The sequence below is a fragment of the Oncorhynchus clarkii genome, chromosome 29 (assembly GCF_045791955.1).
Source record: "Oncorhynchus clarkii lewisi isolate Uvic-CL-2024 chromosome 29, UVic_Ocla_1.0, whole genome shotgun sequence".
Classification (NCBI taxonomy): Eukaryota; Metazoa; Chordata; class Actinopteri; order Salmoniformes; family Salmonidae; genus Oncorhynchus; species Oncorhynchus clarkii.
In genome coordinates, this window is record NC_092175.1 from 5,434,213 (window position 1) to 5,450,881 (window position 16,669).

Sequence of the window (16,669 nt, forward strand, 5' to 3'; positions counted from 1 at the left end):
AGCGCGCGCGAGAGAGAAACCAGGGGAGAGAGAACGCGCGCGAGAGAGAGAGAAACCAGGGGAGAGAGAGAGAGAAACCAGGGGAGAGAGAGAGAGCGCGCGCGAGAGAGAGAAAAACCAGGGGAGAGAGAGAGAGCGCGCGAGAGAGAGAAACCAGGGGAGAGAGAGCGCGAGAGAGAGAAACCAGGGGAGAGAGAGCGCGCGAGAGAGAGAAACCAGGGGAGAGAGAGCGCGCGAGAGAGAGAAACCAGGGGAGAGAGAGCGCGCAAGAGAGAAACCAGGGGAGAGAGAGAGCGCGCGAGAGAGAAACCAGGGGAGAGAGAGAGAGAGAGAGCGCGCGAGAGAGAGAAACCAGGGAAGAGAGAGAGAGAGAGAGAGCGCGCGCGAGAGAGAGAGAAACCAGGGGAGAGAGAGAGAGAGCGCGCGAGAGAGAGAAACCAGGGGAGAGAGAGAGAGAGAGAGCGCGCGAGAGAGAGAGCGCGCGAGAGAGAGAGAAACCAGGGGAGAGAGAGAGCGCGCGAGAGAGAGTAACCAGGGGGGAGAGAGAGAGCGCGCGAGAGAGAGAAACCAGGGGAGAGAGAGAAAGTGCGCACGAGAGAGAGAAACCAGGGGAGAGAGAGAGAGAGAGAGCGCGCGCGAGAGAGAGAAACCAGGGGAGAGAGAGAGAGAGAGCGCGCGAGACAGAGAAACCAGGGGAGAGAGAGCGCGCGAGAGAGAGAAACCAGGGGAGAGAGAGCGCGCGAGAGAGAGAAACCAGGGGAGAGAGAGAGCGCGCGAGAGAGAGAAACCAGGGGGGAGAGAGAGAGCGCGCGAGAGAGAGAAACCCGGGGAGAGAGAGCGCGCGAGAGAGAGAAACCAGGGGGGAGAGAGAGAGAGAGAGCGCGCGAGAGAGAGAAACCAGGGAAGAGAGAGAGAGAGAGCGCGCGAGAGAGAGAGAAACCAGGGGAGAGAGAGAGCGCGCGAGAGAGAGTAACCAGGGGGGAGAGAGAGAGCGCGCGAGAGAGAGAAACCAGGGGAGAGAGAGAGAGTGCGCACGAGAGAGAGAAACCCGGGGAGAGAGAGAGAGAGAGAGCGCGCGCGCGAGAGAGAAACCAGGGGAGAGAGAGAGAGAGAGCGCGCGAGACAGAGAAACCAGGGGAGAGAGAGCGCGCGAGAGAGAGAAACCAGGGGAGAGAGAGCGCGCGAGAGAGAGAAACCAGGGGAGAGAGAGAGCGCGCGAGAGCGAGAAACCAGGGGAGAGAGAGAGAGAGCGCGCGAGAGAGAGAAACCAGGGGAGAGAGAGAGAGAGAGCGCGCGAGAGAGAGAGCGCGCGAGAGAGAGAGAAACCAGGGGAGAGAGAGAGCGCGCGAGAGAGAGTAACCAGGGGGGAGAGAGAGAGCGTGCGAGAGAGAGAAACCAGGGGAGAGAGAGAGAGCGCGCGAGAGAGAAACCAGGGGAGAGAGCGCGCGCGAGAGAGAAATCAGGGGAGAGAGAGCGCGCGCGAGAGAGAGAGAAACAAGGGGAGAGAGAGAGAGAGAGAGAGAGAGAGAGAGAGAGAGAGAGAGAGAGAGAAAGAAAGAAGAGCGCGCGCGCGCGAGAGAGAAACCAGGGGAGAGAGAGAGAGAGCGCGCGAGAGAGAGAGAAACCAGGGGAGAGAGAGAGAGAGCGCGCGAGAGAGAGAAACCAGGGGAGAGAGAGAGAGCGCGCGGGAGAGAGAGGAAAACAAGGGGAGAGAGAGAGAGCGCGCGAGAGAGAGAAACCAGGGGAGAGAGCGCGCGAGAGAGAAACCAGGGGAGAGAGAGCGCGCGAGAGAGAAACCAGGGGAGAGAGAGAGCGTGCGAGAGAGAGAAACCAGGGGAGAGAGAGAGAGCGCGCGAGAGAGAGAAACCAGGGAAAGAGAGAGAGAGAGCACGCGAGAGAGAGAAACAGGGGGAGAGAGAGAGCGCGAGAGAGAAACAGGGGGAGAGAGAGAGAGCGCGCGAGAGAGAGAAACCAGGGGAGAGAGAGCGCGCGCGAGAGAGAAACCAGGGGAGAGAGAGCGCGCGCGAGAGAGAGAGAAACCAGGGGAGAGAGAGAGAGAGAGAGAGAGAGAGAGAGAGAGAGAGAGAGAGAGAGAGAGAGAGAGAGAGAAAGAAAGAAGAGCGTGCGCGCGCGAGAGAGAAACCAGGGGAGAGAGAGAGAGAGAGCGCGCGAGAGAGAGAAACCAGGGGAGAGAGAGAGAGCGCGCGAGAGAGAGAAACCAGGGGAGAGAGAGAGAGCGCGCGTGAGAGAGAGGAAAACAAGGGGAGAGAGAGAGAGCGCGCGAGAGAGAGAAACCAGGGGAGAGAGCGCGCGAGAGAGAGAAACCAGGGGAGAGAGAGCGCGCGAGAGAGAAACCAGGGGAGAGAGAGAGCGCGCGAGAGAGAGAAACCAGGGAAGAGAGAGAGAGAGAGAGAGCGCGCGAGAGAGAGAAACCAGGGAAGAGAGAGAGAGAGAGAGAGCGCGCGTGAGAGAGAGAGAAACCAGGGGAGAGAGAGCGCGCGAGAGAGAGAAACCAGGGGAGAGAGAGAGAGAGCTTGCGAGAGAGAGAAACCAGGGGAGAGAGAGAGAGCGCGAGAGAGAGAAACCAGGGAAGAGAGAGAGAGAGAGAGAGAGAGAGAGAGAAACCAGGGGAGAGAGAGAGAGCGCGAGAGAGAGAAACCAGGGAAGAGAGAGAGAGAGCGCGCGCGAGAGAGAGAAACCAGGGGAGAGAGAGAGAGCGCGCGAGAGAGAGAAACCAGGGGAGAGAGAGAGAGCGCGCGAGAGAGAGAAACCAGGGGAGAGAGAGAGCGCGCGCGAGAGAGAAACCAGGGGAGAGAGAGAGAGCAGAGCGCGAGAGAGAGAAACCAGGGGAGAGAGAGAGCGCGCGAGAGAGAGAAACCAGGGGAGAGAGAGAGAGCGCGCGAGAGAGAGAAACCAGGGGAGAGAGAGAGCGCGCGCGAGAGAGAAACCAGGGGAGAGAGAGAGAGCGCGCGAGAGAGAGAAACCAGGGGAGAGAGAGAGAGAGCAGAGCGCGAGAGAGAGAAACCAGGGGAGAGAGAGAGAGCGCGCGAGAGAGAGAGAAACCAGGGGAGAGAGAGAGAGAGCGCGCGCGCGAGAGAGAAACCAGGGGAGAGAGAGAGAGCGCGCGCCCGAGAGAGAAACCAGGGGAGAGAGAGAGCGCGCGAGAGAGAAACCAGGGGAGAGAGAGCGCGCGAGAGAGAAACCAGGGGAGAGAGAGAGAGCGCGAGAGAGAGAAACAAGGGGAGAGAGAGAGCGCGCGCGAGAGAGAAACCAGGAGAGAGAGAGAGAGAGCGCGCGAGAGAGAGAAACCAGGGGAGAGAGAGAGAGAGCGCGCGAGAGAGAGAAACCAGGGGAGAGAGAGAGAGAGCGCGCGAGAGAGAGAAACCAGGGGAGAGAGAGAGCGCGCGAGAGAGAGAAACCAGGGGAGAGAGAGAGCGCGCGAGAGAGAGAAACCAGGGGAGAGAGCGAGCGCGCACGAGAGATAAACCAGGGGAGAGAGAGCGTGCGAGAGAGAGAAACCAGGGGGGAGAGAGAACGCGCGAGAGAGAGAAACCAGGGGAGAGAGAGAGCGCGCGAGAGAGAGAAACCAGGGGAGAGAGCGCGCGAGAGAGAGAAACCAGGGGAGAGAGAGAAACCAGGAGAGAGAGAGCGCGCGCGAGAGAGAGAAACCAGGGGAGAGAGAGCGCGCGAGAGAGAGAGAAACCAGGGGAGAGAGCGAGCGCGCGCGAGAGATAAACCAGGGGAGAGAGAGCGTGCGAGAGAGAGAAACCAGGGGGGAGAGAGAACGCGCGAGAGAGAGAAACCAGGGGAGAGAGAGAGCGCGCGAGAGAGAGAAACCAGGGGAGAGAGCGCGCGCGAGAGAGAAACCAGGGGAGAGAGAGAAACCAGGAGAGAGAGAGAGCGCGCTCGAGAGAGAGAAACCAGGGGAGAGAGAGAGAGAGCGCGCGAAAGAGAGAAACCAGGGGAGAGAGAGAGAGAGCGCGCGAGAGAGAGAAACCAGGGGAGAGAGAGAGAGAGCGCGCGAGAGAGAGAAACCAGGGGAGAGAGAGAGAGAGCGCGCGAGAGAGAGAAACCAGGGGAGAGAGAGAGCGCGCGAGAGAGAGAAACCAGGGGAGAGAGCGAGCGCGCGCGAGAGATAAACCAGGGGAGAGAGAGCGTGCGAGAGAGAGAAACCAGGGGGGAGAGAGAACGCGCGAGAGAGAGAAACCAGGGGAGAGAGAGAGCGCGCGAGAGAGAGAAACCAGGGGAGAGAGCGCGCGAGAGAGATAAACCAGGGGAGAGAGAGAAACCAGGAGAGAGAGAGCGTGCGCGAGAGAGAGAAACCAGGGGAGAGAGAGCGCGCGAGAGAGAGAGAAACCAGGGGAGAGAGAGCGCGCGAAAGAGAGAAACCAGAGGAGAGAGAGCGCGCGCGAGAGAGAAACCAGGGTAGAGAGAGCGCGTTAGAGAGAGAAACCAGGGGAGAGAGAGAGCGCGTGAGAGAGAGAAACCAGGGGAGAGAGAGAGCGCGCGAGAGAGAGAAACCAGGGGAGAGAGAGAGCGCGCGAGAGAGAGAAACCAGGGGAGAGAGAGAGAGCGTGCGAGAGAGAGAAACCCGGGGAGAGAGAGAGAGCGTGCGAGAGAAAGAAACAAGGGGAGAGAGAGCGCGCGAGAGAGAGAAACCAGGGGAGAGAGAGAGCGCGCGAGAGAGAGAAACCAGGGGAGAGAGCGCGCGAGAGAGAGAAACCAGGGGAGAGAGAGAAACCAGGGGAGAGAGAGAAACCAGGGGAGAGAGAGCGCGCGAGAGAGAGAAACCAGGGTAGAGACAGCGCGCGAGAGAGAGAAACAAGGGGAGAGAGAGCGCGCGAGAGAGAAACCAGGGGAGAGAGAGAGAGCAGAGCGCGAGAGAGAGAAACCAGGGGAGAGAGAGAGCGCGCGAGAGAGAGAAACCAGGGGCGAGAGAGAGAGCGCGCGAGAGAGAGAAACCAGGGGAGAGAGAGAGCGCGCGCGAGAGAGAAACCAGGGGAGAGAGAGAGAGCGCGCGAGAGAGAGAAACCAGGGGAGAGAGAGAGAGAGCAGAGCGCGAGAGAGAGAAACCAGGGGAGAGAGAGAGAGCGCGCGAGAGAGAGAGAAACCAGGGGAGAGAGAGAGAGCGCGCGCGCGAGAGAGAAACCAGGGGAGAGAGAGAGAGCGCGCGCGCGAGAGAGAAACCAGGGGAGAAAGAGAGCGCGCGAGAGAGAAACCAGGGGAGAGAGAGCGCGCGAGAGAAACCAGGGGAGAGAGAGAGAGCGCGAGAGAGAGAAACAAGGGGAGAGAGAGAGCGCGTGCGAGAGAGAAACCAGGAGAGAGAGAGAGAGAGCGCGCGAGAGAGAGAAACCAGGGGAGAGAGAGAGAGAGCGCGCGAGAGAGAGAAACCAGGGGAGAGAGAGAGAGCGCGCGAGAGAGAGAAACCAGGGGAGAGAGAGAGAGAGAGCGCGCGAGAGAGAGAAACCAGGGGAGAGAGAGAGCGCGCGAGAGAGAGAAACCAGGGGAGAGAGAGAGCGCGCGAGAGAGAGAAACCAGGGGAGAGAGAGAAACCAGGAGAGAGAGAGCGCGCGCGAGAGAGAGAAACCAGGGGAGAGAGAGAGCGCGCGCGAGAGATAAACCAGGGGAGAGAGAGCGTGCGAGAGAGAGAAACCAGGGGGGAGAGAGAACGCGCGAGAGAGAGAAACCACGGGAGAGAGAGAGCGCGCGAGAGAGAGAAACCAGGGGAGAGAGCGCGCGAGAGAGAGAAACCAGGGGAGAGAGAGAAACCAGGAGAGAGAGAGCGCGCGCGAGAGAGAGAAACCAGGGGAGAGAGAGCGCGCGAGAGAGAGAGAAACCAGGGGAGAGAGCGAGCGCGCGCGAGAGATACACCAGGGGAGAGAGAGCGTGCGAGAGAGAGAAACCAGGGGGGAGAGAGAACGCGCGAGAGAGAGAAACCAGGGGAGAGAGAGAGCGCGCGAGAGAGAGAAACCAGGGGAGAGAGCGCGCGAGAGAGAGAAACCAGGGGAGAGAGAGAAACCAGGAGAGAGAGAGAGAGCGCGCGAGAGAGAGAAACCAGGGGAGAAAGAGAGCGCGCGAGAGAGAAACCAGGGGAGAGAGAGCGCGCGAGAGAGAAACCAGGGGAGAGAGAGAGAGCGCGAGAGAGAGAAACAAGGGGAGAGAGAGAGCGCGTGCGAGAGAGAAACCAGGAGAGAGAGAGAGAGAGCGCGCGAGAGAGAGAAACCAGGGGAGAGAGAGAGAGAGCGCGCGAGAGAGAGAAACCAGGGGAGAGAGAGAGAGCGCGCGAGAGAGAGAAACCAGGGGAGAGAGAGAGAGAGCGCGCGAGAGAGAGAAACCAGGGGAGAGAGAGAGCGCGCGAGAGAGAGAAACCAGGGGAGAGAGAGAGCGCGCGAGAGAGAGAAACCAGGGGAGAGAGAGAAACCAGGAGAGAGAGAGCGCGCGCGAGAGAGAGAAACCAGGGGAGAGAGAGAGCGCGCGCGAGAGATAAACCAGGGGAGAGAGAGCGTGCGAGAGAGAGAAACCAGGGGGGAGAGAGAACGCGCGCGAGAGAGAAACCAGGGGAGAGAGAGAGCGCGCGAGAGAGAGAAACCAGGGGAGAGAGCGCGCGAGAGAGAGAAACCAGGGGAGAGAGAGAAACCAGGAGAGAGAGAGCGCGCGCGAGAGAGAGAAACCAGGGGAGAGAGAGCGCGCGAGAGAGAGAGAAACCAGGGGAGAGAGCGAGCGCGCGCGAGAGATAAACCAGGGGAGAGAGAGCGTGCGAGAGAGAGAAACCAGGGGGGAGAGAGAACGCGCGAGAGAGAGAAACCAGGGGAGAGAGAGAGCGCGCGAGAGAGAGAAACCAGGGGAGAGAGCGCGCGAGAGAGAGAAACCGCGGGAGAGAGAGAAACCAGGAGAGAGAGAGAGAGCGCGCGAGAGAGAGAAACCAGGGGAGAGAGAGAGAGAGCGCGCGAGAGAGAGAAACCAGGGGAGAGAGAGAGAGAGCGCGCGAGAGAGAGAAACCAGGGGAGAGAGAGAGAGAGCGCGCGAGAGAGAGAAACCAGGGGAGAGAGAGAGAGAGCGCGCGAGAGAGAGAAACCAGGGGAGAGAGAGAGAGAGCGCGAGAGAGAGAAACCAGGGGAGAGAGCGAGCGCGCGCGAGAGATAAACCAGGGGAGAGAGAGCGTGCGAGAGAGAGAAACCAGGGGGGAGAGAGAACGCGCGAGAGAGAGAAACCAGGGGAGAGAGAGAGCGCGCGAGAGAGAGAAACCAGGGGAGAGAGCGCGCGAGAGAGAGAAACCAGGGGAGAGAGAGAAACCAGGAGAGAGAGAGCGTGCGCGAGAGAGAGAAACCAGGGGAGAGAGAGCGCGCGAGAGAGAGAGAAACCAGGGGAGAGAGAGCGCGCGAAAGAGAGAAACCAGAGGAGAGAGAGCGCGCGCGAGAGAGAAACCAGGGTAGAGAGAGCGCGTTAGAGAGAGAAACCAGGGGAGAGAGAGAGCGCGCGAGAGAGAGAAACCAGGGGAGAGAGAGAGCGCGCGAGAGAGAGAAACCAGGGGAGAGAGAGAGCGCGCGAGAGAGAGAAACCAGGGGAGAGAGAGAGAGCGCGCGAGAGAGAGAAACCCGGGGAGAGAGAGAGAGCGTGCGAGAGAAAGAAACAAGGGGAGAGAGAGCGCGCGAGAGAGAGAAACCAGGGGAGAGAGAGAGCGCGCGAGAGAGAGAAACCAGGGGAGAGAGCGCGCGAGAGAGAGAAACCAGGGGAGAGAGAGAAACCAGGGGAGAGAGAGAAACCAGGGGAGAGAGAGCGCGCGAGAGAGAGAAACCAGGGTAGAGACAGCGCGCGAGAGAGAGAAACAAGGGGATAGAGAGCGCGCGAGAGAGAAACCAGGGGAGAGAGAGCGCGCGAGAGAGAAACCAGGGGAGAGAGAGCGCGCGAGAGAGAAACCAGGGGAGAGAGAGCGCGCGAGAGAGAGAAACCAGGGGAGAGAGAGAAACCAGGGGAGAGAGAGAGAGCGCGAGAGAGAGAAACCAGGGGAGAGGGAGAGAGCGCGAGAGAGAGAAACCAGGGGAGAGAGAGAGAGAGCGCGAGAGAGAGAAACCAGGGGAGAGAGAGTGCGCGAGAGAGAGAAACCAGGGGAGAGAGAGTGCGCGAGAGAGAGAGAAAGCAGGGGAGAGAGCGCGCGAGAGAGAGAAACCAGGGGAGAGAGAGAGCGCGCGAGAGAGAGAAACCAGGGGAGAGAGAGAGCGCGCGAGAGAGAGAAACCAGGGGAGAGAGAGCGCGCGAGAGAGAGAAACCAGGGGAGAGAGAGCGCGCGCGCGAGAGAGCGAAACCAGGGGAGAGAGAGAGAGCGCGAGAGAGAGAAACAAGGGGAGAGAGAGAGCGCGAGAGAGAGAAACCAGGGGAGAGAGAGCGCGCAAGAGAGAGAAACCAGGGGAGAGAGAGAAACCAGGGGAGAGAGAGCGCACGAGAGAGAGAGCGCGAGAGAGAGAAACCAGGGGAGAGAGAGCGCGTGATAGAGAGAAACCAGGGGAGAGAGAGCGCGCGCGAGAGAGAAACCAGGGGAGAGAGAGAGAGCGCGAGAGAGAGAAACAAGGGGAGAGAGAGAGCGCGCGAGAGAGAGAAACCAGGGGAGAGAGAGAGAGCGCGCGAGAGAAACCAGGAGAGAGAGAGAGGGAGCGCGCGAGAGAGAGAAACCAGGGGAGAGAGAGAGCGCGCGAGAGAGAGAGCGCGCGCGAGAGAGAAACCAGTGGAGAGAGAGAGAGCGCGCGAGAGAGAGAAACCAGGGGAGAGAGAGAGAGCGCGCGAGAGAGAGAGAGCGCGCGCGAGAGAGAGAAACCAGGGGAGAGAGAGCGCGCGTGAGAGAGAAACCAGGGGAGAGAGAGAGAGCGCGCGAGAGAGAGAAACCAGGGGAGAGAGAGAGCGCGAGAGAGAAACCAGGGGAGAGAGCGCGCGAGAGAGAGAAACAGGGGGAGAGAGAGCGCGCGAGAGAGAGAAACAGGGGGAGAGAGAGCGCATGAGAGAGAGAAACAGGGGGAGAGAGAGCGAGCGAGAGAGAGAAACCAGGGGGGAGAGAGAGCGAGCGAGAGAGAGAAACCAGGGGGCGCGAGAGAGAGAAACCAGGGGAGAGAGAGCGCGCGCGAGAGAGAGAAACCAGGGGAGAGAGAGAGCTTGCACGCGAGAGAGAAACCAGGGGAGAGAGAGAGAGCGCGCGAGAGAGAGAAACCAGGGGAGAGAGAGCGCGCGCGAGAGAGAGAAACCAGGGGAGAGAGAGAGAGCGCGAGAGAGAGAAACAAGGGGAGAGAGAGAGAGGGCGCGCGAGAGAGAAACCAGGGGAGAGAGAGAAGGTGGTTGGAGAGTGTAAAAAAAGTGCACTAAACAGAAGCATAATGGAAAGAAGAATAACAAACTTACCCCTTGTAGATTCAGTTTCTTTGTATCCCCTTTGAATACCACCTGTGAAAAAGCATCGGTGATTACCGCTAGAGTTGTGAGACAAACATGGAATGAAACAGGTTTTCTATTCACAAGATGAAGGAGCGTTTAAAAGATCATTGGGATGGTTTTGCTCTCAACACTAGGGGGCCGGAGACACTGTGAGGATTGATGTGGGACGGTCTTCATTGCAGTTACAATATATTTCTGTAATGTATTCCTGAGATTTTAAACAACTCTCCAGGCATTGTGCTTCTGATTATATGGACAGCACGACTGCAAAAAAGGTGACCTGGAAGGCACCCTGAGTTTGTATGCAAACGTGTCATGAAGTAATTGTGTTATACGTGCAGTGTGTTGAACATGACTGACTTATAGAAGACAGACTTCAGGAACGTGACTTTTTTGTGGTGTTGTGACTTGACTTACCGCTTTGTATCCAAAGCTCTCTCGCCGAGCCTGGTGCCTTAGTTTACTGGGAGGGAGGAGAGCAGAAAGAGAGGAGAGACTTTTAGTACAGCTGAGTAAAAAGAGGGCAGACAGACAGTGGCGTCTTCAATGCACCTGTCTGTAGTCACCCTAGAGGTACATAAGCTGAAACGATTGGCCCTAGTCAAAATTGTATTTTTACTTTTAAAGTGCATTGATCGCCAAATAATAATTCTGTGTAAAAATAAATAAATACGGTAGCACGTTTTCACCAAACAGATGTAGTAAAGGGACTCGTGCCCGCTGTGCCCACTCAGTTTCAATGGGCATAATGCCTCTGCTTTCCTCTCCTCTCTGCCACTTTTGAAAGGACCACATTGTGGAGCAAAAATACCCCAGACACAGTGCTGTGTTGTTCACACTGAACACAATCTCACTTCATTAAGGCTCAATAACTCTTCAGACCCAGAGCAGTCTCCAGTTACCACTGTCGTATGTCCTCTTTGTCACAACACAGATGAAAACAATAGACATTTATGTCTTAAAATGTGCATGTGTGTGTTTTGTTTGTGTGAGTGTGTGTGAATGTGCATTTGTCTACTGTGTGTGTTTGTATAAGTGTGTGTAGGGCCCTATTAAATCAGTTTTATTTTTTGCCTGATTCCGTTGAGTTTTTCCCCAAATTCTGTTTTCTCCATTTAGTTATTTCAGGTTTCCATTTTCCAGTTTTTCTTTGGGTTTTGCTCTCAAATTCCCACTTTTTAAAACCATCCAATTGAGTTGTTTTGTGAGTCCACAACAATGCTTAAACCACATCAGGAGACCACTTTTTGAGGGCTGGGATAAATAGAGAAATTGAGATTTTTGTGTGTAGTTACCCTTTAATTGCAGTGTGCAATTAGCAAGAGGCTGTTGTCTAGTGTGTTTTTTTTTGTGATGGTAGAGTTTGCAAAACAAATACCCACTGGATTGATGCAAATAATAATGTTATAATTCTGCCAGGTAAGCATAGGTTACTTTGTAGTTAACATTTGATTTAGAAGGTTTTTGGGAAAGGCACATTTCTATCTACCAGAAGACTTTTCATTAGCATCATTGCTAAAGGCTACACAATGTGGTAGACACCGCACATTCACAGACCAGAGCAATTCTCATTGACTCTTCAGAAAGTTGCAGGAAATACAAATCACTATTTATAGTCTTATGATAAACTTGGGCAAATTAATTCATTTTCAATAAATTTAGTTGAAGCCTTACTAAGTTGAATACATTTTTGAATATTGTTGAATTCTGTTTTAATGTCAGGATTCCGTGATCCAGCGTTCTCTGCATCGCGGATTTTATAGGGCCCTATGTGTGGGAGGTTCAGGATAGGAGGAGGACCCTACGTTTACTTCCAACCGTGGGGCTGCTGCCTGAGGCCTTAAATAGACTCAGGGACAAACCAGGCTGATAATCATCTGCAGCTGATTGTTTGAGTTGGGAAATACTTAAGGACAGAGGAAACAGAGGGACGGGTGAGGAGTCCCCCATGAAAACAATAGCCTGGACCCGATTCTAAAGAGCTTTTTAGAGAAGCCTTAGTCACAGTAACAGTAATAACAGTCACACACACACACTCATGCAAACACATTTCGGACATTTCAAGATCCATGGGGATCTACACTGAACAAAAATATAAACGCAACATGTAACAATATAAGGAAATCTATGGATTTCACATGACTGGGAATACAGATTTTGTTGGTCACAGATACCTTTAAAAAAAAGGTAGTGGCATGGATCAGAAAACCAGTCAGTATCTGGTGTGACCACCATTTGACTCATGCAGCGCGACACATCTCCTTTGCATAGAGTTGATCAGGCTGTTGATTGTGGCCTGTGGAATGTTTCCCCACTCCTCTTCAATGGCTGTGCAAAGTTGTTGCATATTGGTGGGAACTGGAACACTGTCGTACATGTGGATCAAGAGCATCCCAAACGTGCTCAATGGGTGACATGTCTGATGAGTAAACAGGCCATGGAAGAACTGGGACATTTTCAGCTTCGAGAAATTGTGTAGAGATCCTTGCAACATGGGCCTGTGCATTTATCATGCTGAAACATGAGGTGATGGCGGTGGATGAATGGCACGACAATGGGCCTCAGGGTCTCATCACGGTATCTCTATGCATTCAAATTGTCATCAATAAAATGCAATTGTGCTCGTTGTCCGTAGCTTATGTCTGCCCATACCATAACCCCACCACCACCATGGGGCACTCTGTTCACAACATTGACATCAGCAAACCCCTCGCTCAAACGATGCCATACACACTGTCTGCCATCTGCCTGGTACAGTTGAAACCCGGATTCATCCATGAAGAGCACACTTCTCCAGTGTGACATGGTCATCAAAGGTGAGCATTTACCCACTGAAGTCGGTTACAACGCCGAACTGCAGTCAGGTCAAGACCCTGGTGAGGATGACGAGCATGCAAATTAGCTTCCGTACGATGGTTTCTGACAGTTTGTGCAGAAATGATTTGATTGTGCAAACCTACAGTTTCATCCGCTGTCCGGGTGTCTCAGACGATCCTGCAGTGAAGAAGCCTGATGTGGTCTGAGGTTGTGAGGCCGATTAGATGTACTGCCAAATTCTCTAAAACAACGTTGGAAGTGGCTTATGGTAGAGAACTGAACAACCAATTATCTGGCAACAGCTCTGGTGAACATTCCTGCAGTCAGCATGCCAATTGCACGCTCCCTCAAAACTTGAGACATCTGTGGCATTGTGATGTGTGATAAAACTGCACATTTTAGAGTGGTCTATTATTGTCCCCAGCACAAGGTGCACCTGTGTAATGATCATGCTGTTTAATCAGTTTCTTGATATGCCACACCTGTCAGATGGATGGATTTGATAACAAAACGATACCACGGTAAATAAAGTAGGCATATCAGCCAAAGTCACACAATGGCACTTGATCCAGAATGAGAAACTCAGCTACTGCTCTATTCAATCACTGGGCATCTTTTGAGTTCAATTTCATTACGATTCACTGATGTGGTCATCCTGTCTGGGTTGGCGCCCCCCCTTGGGTTGTGCCATGGCAGAGATCTTTGTGGGCTATACTCAGCCTTGTCTCAGGATGGTAAGTTGGTGGTTGAAGATATCCCTCTAGTGGTGTGGGGGCTGTGCTTTGGAATCATTGTTCTTCCTCTGTCAACGATGGTTTCCTGCAAGGACACATGTGCCATCATCATTGCTTTGCACAAAAAGGGCTTCACAGGCAAGGATATTGCTGCCAGTATGATTGCACCTAAATCAACCATTTATCAGATCATCAAGAACTTCAAGGAGAGCGGTTCAATTGTTGTGAAGAAGGCTTCAGGGCGCTCAAGAAAGTCCAGCAAGCGCCAGTACCGGGGCACCACCAGCACAGAGCTTGCTCAGGAATGGCAGCAGGCAGGTGTGAGTGCATCAGCACGCACAGTGAGGCGAAGACTTTTGGAGGATGGCCTGGTGTCAAGAAGGGCAGCAAAGAAGCCACTTCTCTCCAGGAAAAACATCAGGGACAGACTGATATTCTGCAAAAGGTACAGGGATTGGACTGCTGAGGACTGGGGTGAAGTAATTTTATCTGATGAATCCCCTTTCCAATTGTTTGGGGCATCCGGAAAAAAGCTTGTCCGGAGAAGTCAAGGTGAGCGCTACCATCAGTCCTGTGTCATGCCAACAGTAAAGCATCCTGAGACCATTCATGTGTGGGGTTGCTTCTCAGCCAAGGGAGTGGGCTCACTCACAATTTTGCCTAAGAACACAGCCATGAATAAAGAATGGTACCAACACATCCTCCGAGAGCAACTTCTCCCAATCATCCAGGAACAGTTTGGTGATGAACAATGCCTTTTCTAGCATGATGGAGCACCTTGCCACAAGGCAAAAGTGATAATCCCATTGAGAACTTGTGGTCAATCCTCAAGAGGTGGGTGGACAAATAAAAACCCACAAATTCTGACAAACTCCAAGCATTGATTATGCAAGAATAGGCTGCCATCAGTCAGGATGTGGCCCAGAAGTTCATTGACAGCATGCCAGGGCGGATTGCAGAGGTCTTGAAAAAGAAGGGTCAACACTGCAAATACTCTTTGCATCAACTTCATGTAATTGTCAATAAAGGCCTTTGACACTTGTGAAATGCTTGTAATTATACTTCAGTATTCCATAGTAACATCTGACAAAAATATCTAAAGACACTGAAGCAGCAAACTTTGTGGGAATTAATATTTGTGTCATTCTCAAAACTTTTGGCCACGACTGTATTTATTTTTTATATTTAATCCCAGGCCATCATTGTAAATAAGAATTTGTTCCTAACTGACTTGCCTAGTTAAATAAAACAAATAAAAATATAGTCTTCCATAAATACAGTACCTAACATTCGATTTGGACCTTCATTCCTCCTAACAATGAGTAAGACATGAGGAATCCAATAAAAGTATCAAAAGCCACCCACACCCCATGCCTATCTCACACCAACAACCAGTATCAACCGTTTTTCACATTTTAGTATAAAAAAGGAATGGAAGTTTTGGTATACCGTGCAACACTAGCAGACAGACAGATAGATAAATAGATGGAGGGATATGTTTACCTGATGAAGTAGCAGCAGAAGATGAGACTGAGGACGAAAACGAAGACTCCGGTCCCGAAGATGACCATGTAGATGTTAAGAGGAAGGTCCTGGAACGCCACGGCAGACATGATCCCTAACTTCTAGCCCCCGACCTGCTGTGACCTCTGATCTTTCCCCTCTGACAGTGAACCAGACACACACACCCTGGAGGGAGACACACACAAACATTCAATAATTTCAGAAAAGCGTGCACGTTAAGAATGTTGATTACAAAAAAAGAATGCAAGCACGCAAACAAACGCACGGTACTTACGCCAGAATAACACAACACATACACACGGTAACACATTAACAGTAAGATACCCAGCCCGTCTCTGTTGTGGGTGAGGGATAAGACAACAGGCGCTGACAAAGCAGGAAGTGATGCAGTCTGTGGTGAGACATACTGTAGCTCAGGTGCTGTGAAGCTGGCAGGATATGAAGTTGCCAATAGACACTGATCTAAGGGCAGTTTGTATCTAATGTTAGGTGGGATTGGGGGAGGTGAGCTGATCCAAAACTGTGACTTTTGTCTATGTAACAGTATTGCTTCCTTCCCTCTCCTCGCCCCAACCTGGGCTCGAACCAGGCACTCTGCACACATCGACAACAGCCACCCACGAAGCACCCACGCTATTAGCGCTAACTAGCTAGCCATTTCACATCGGTTACATCTATAGGGGCTTACTGATGCCCTAGTCTTCTGATGTATGACTGTACAGCATGAATACAGAATAGCTGTATTTTCAGGCCCTGGTCCAAGTACAACAACCTGCTCACATGCATACACACACGGCATGCACACGGTACACACTGCCCTAGGTAAGCCCTTGCCTACAGACTGTTTATATTCCTAAACTCTATTGGTCAAGCAGCACATGTTCAGTTTATTGGCTGAGAGAACAGAGATCACACTGCAGGTGTGTGTGTGTGCGCAGTGTGTGTGTGTGTGCTTGTGCGTGCACTCTGAAGCACAGATGTTGGTGTGGGTCACTGTTAGAAGAGCCACTGGATATGAGAATGTGATTTCCAAACACTTAATCCACTTTTTTCCCAAGATAATTTGAAGGCAAATATATAAGTGTGTGTAATATAAAGTATAGAATCAATAAGTTTACTCTTGTCTGTTGTCTCAATTTACCATAAAACAGACTTGGATATCAAGAACTGTTTGCGCACAAAAGAGAAGTTGCGCACACTGCATACTTACAGTGACGTAAAGTCACCAAGGGACAATGACATTCCATTACTGACGATCATATCATTTATTTTCACCGGAGGATATGTGTCGTCAAAATGTCCAATGTGTTAGTAATAGAAACGATTCTATAAAGTGATGCAAGTAGACCTGGTGTTAGGAGCGAAATTTGCGCATATCATACAATAAAATCAAAAAGTCACATAGTGGTGTCAGCTCATAACTTGTTCTTGCAAAACCATCAAAACAATGCAATATCACACAGTGGTAAAGTTAATCTTTTGAAAAACAAGAAACGTTAACAGAAACAAATGTGTTATGCGTAAAATTATTACCGTTATAACGAAGAAGGCTCACAGACTGCCCCTCGATGGTAGAACATGTTGATTCTTCATAAACACCCGTGGTTCGTCGTGAATGGATGCGGCTCACAGCTGGACTATACATTCTTCATTCGGTAGGAATTTCTCTCTCTCTATGGTCCTTCTTTTCCAATGTCCCAACCAAAACAGACATAAAGATGAAAATTTTGCCTTGAGGTATACTGCCACTTTTAAAAAAGACAAAGAAAAAAGTTGGCATAGAGATGCAAAAGGAGTCGACCGTGGCTCGTACCTTACCACATCTGTAGGCAATTTTACTTCTTGATTCTACATCTTATTTTCGTAACGCGAGAAGTCCTGCCTTGGTATTGTCATACACAACATTAACGTTACAGCTAATTCCGTGAGGGAAGCCTATTCATTTAAGGATCCGCCCCTTTCTTTTTCCAATTTTCGCCTAAAACGACATACTCAAATCTAGCTGCCTGTCGCTCATGACCTGAAGCAATTATATGCATATTCGTGATACCATTTGAAAGGAAACACTTTGAAATTTGTGGAAATGTGAAATTAATGTAGGAGAATATATCACATTCGATCTGGTAAAATATCTATATTTTTTGTACCATCATCTTTGAAATGCATGAGAAAGACCA

The 16,669-nt window shown here is 52.7% G+C and overlaps 1 protein-coding gene across 1 annotated transcript in view; it reads right to left on the reverse strand.

Annotated features, from left to right (window-relative positions):
• LOC139388408 (RING finger protein 122-like) overlaps positions 1 to 16,223 on the reverse strand; it is a 23,930-nt gene extending 7,707 nt beyond the window's left edge. Inside the window, exons 1-4 of the mRNA XM_071135052.1 lie at positions 16,026 to 16,223; positions 14,472 to 14,657; positions 9,835 to 9,880; positions 9,385 to 9,426 (exon numbers count right to left, since the gene is read on the reverse strand). Coding sequence (XP_070991153.1) covers positions 9,385 to 9,426; positions 9,835 to 9,880; positions 14,472 to 14,581 — 198 coding nt within the window. The 5' untranslated portion in view covers positions 14,582 to 14,657; positions 16,026 to 16,223. The remainder of the gene's footprint in view (positions 1 to 9,384; positions 9,427 to 9,834; positions 9,881 to 14,471; positions 14,658 to 16,025) is intronic.
• Between the last annotated feature and the right edge of the window lie 446 nt (positions 16,224 to 16,669).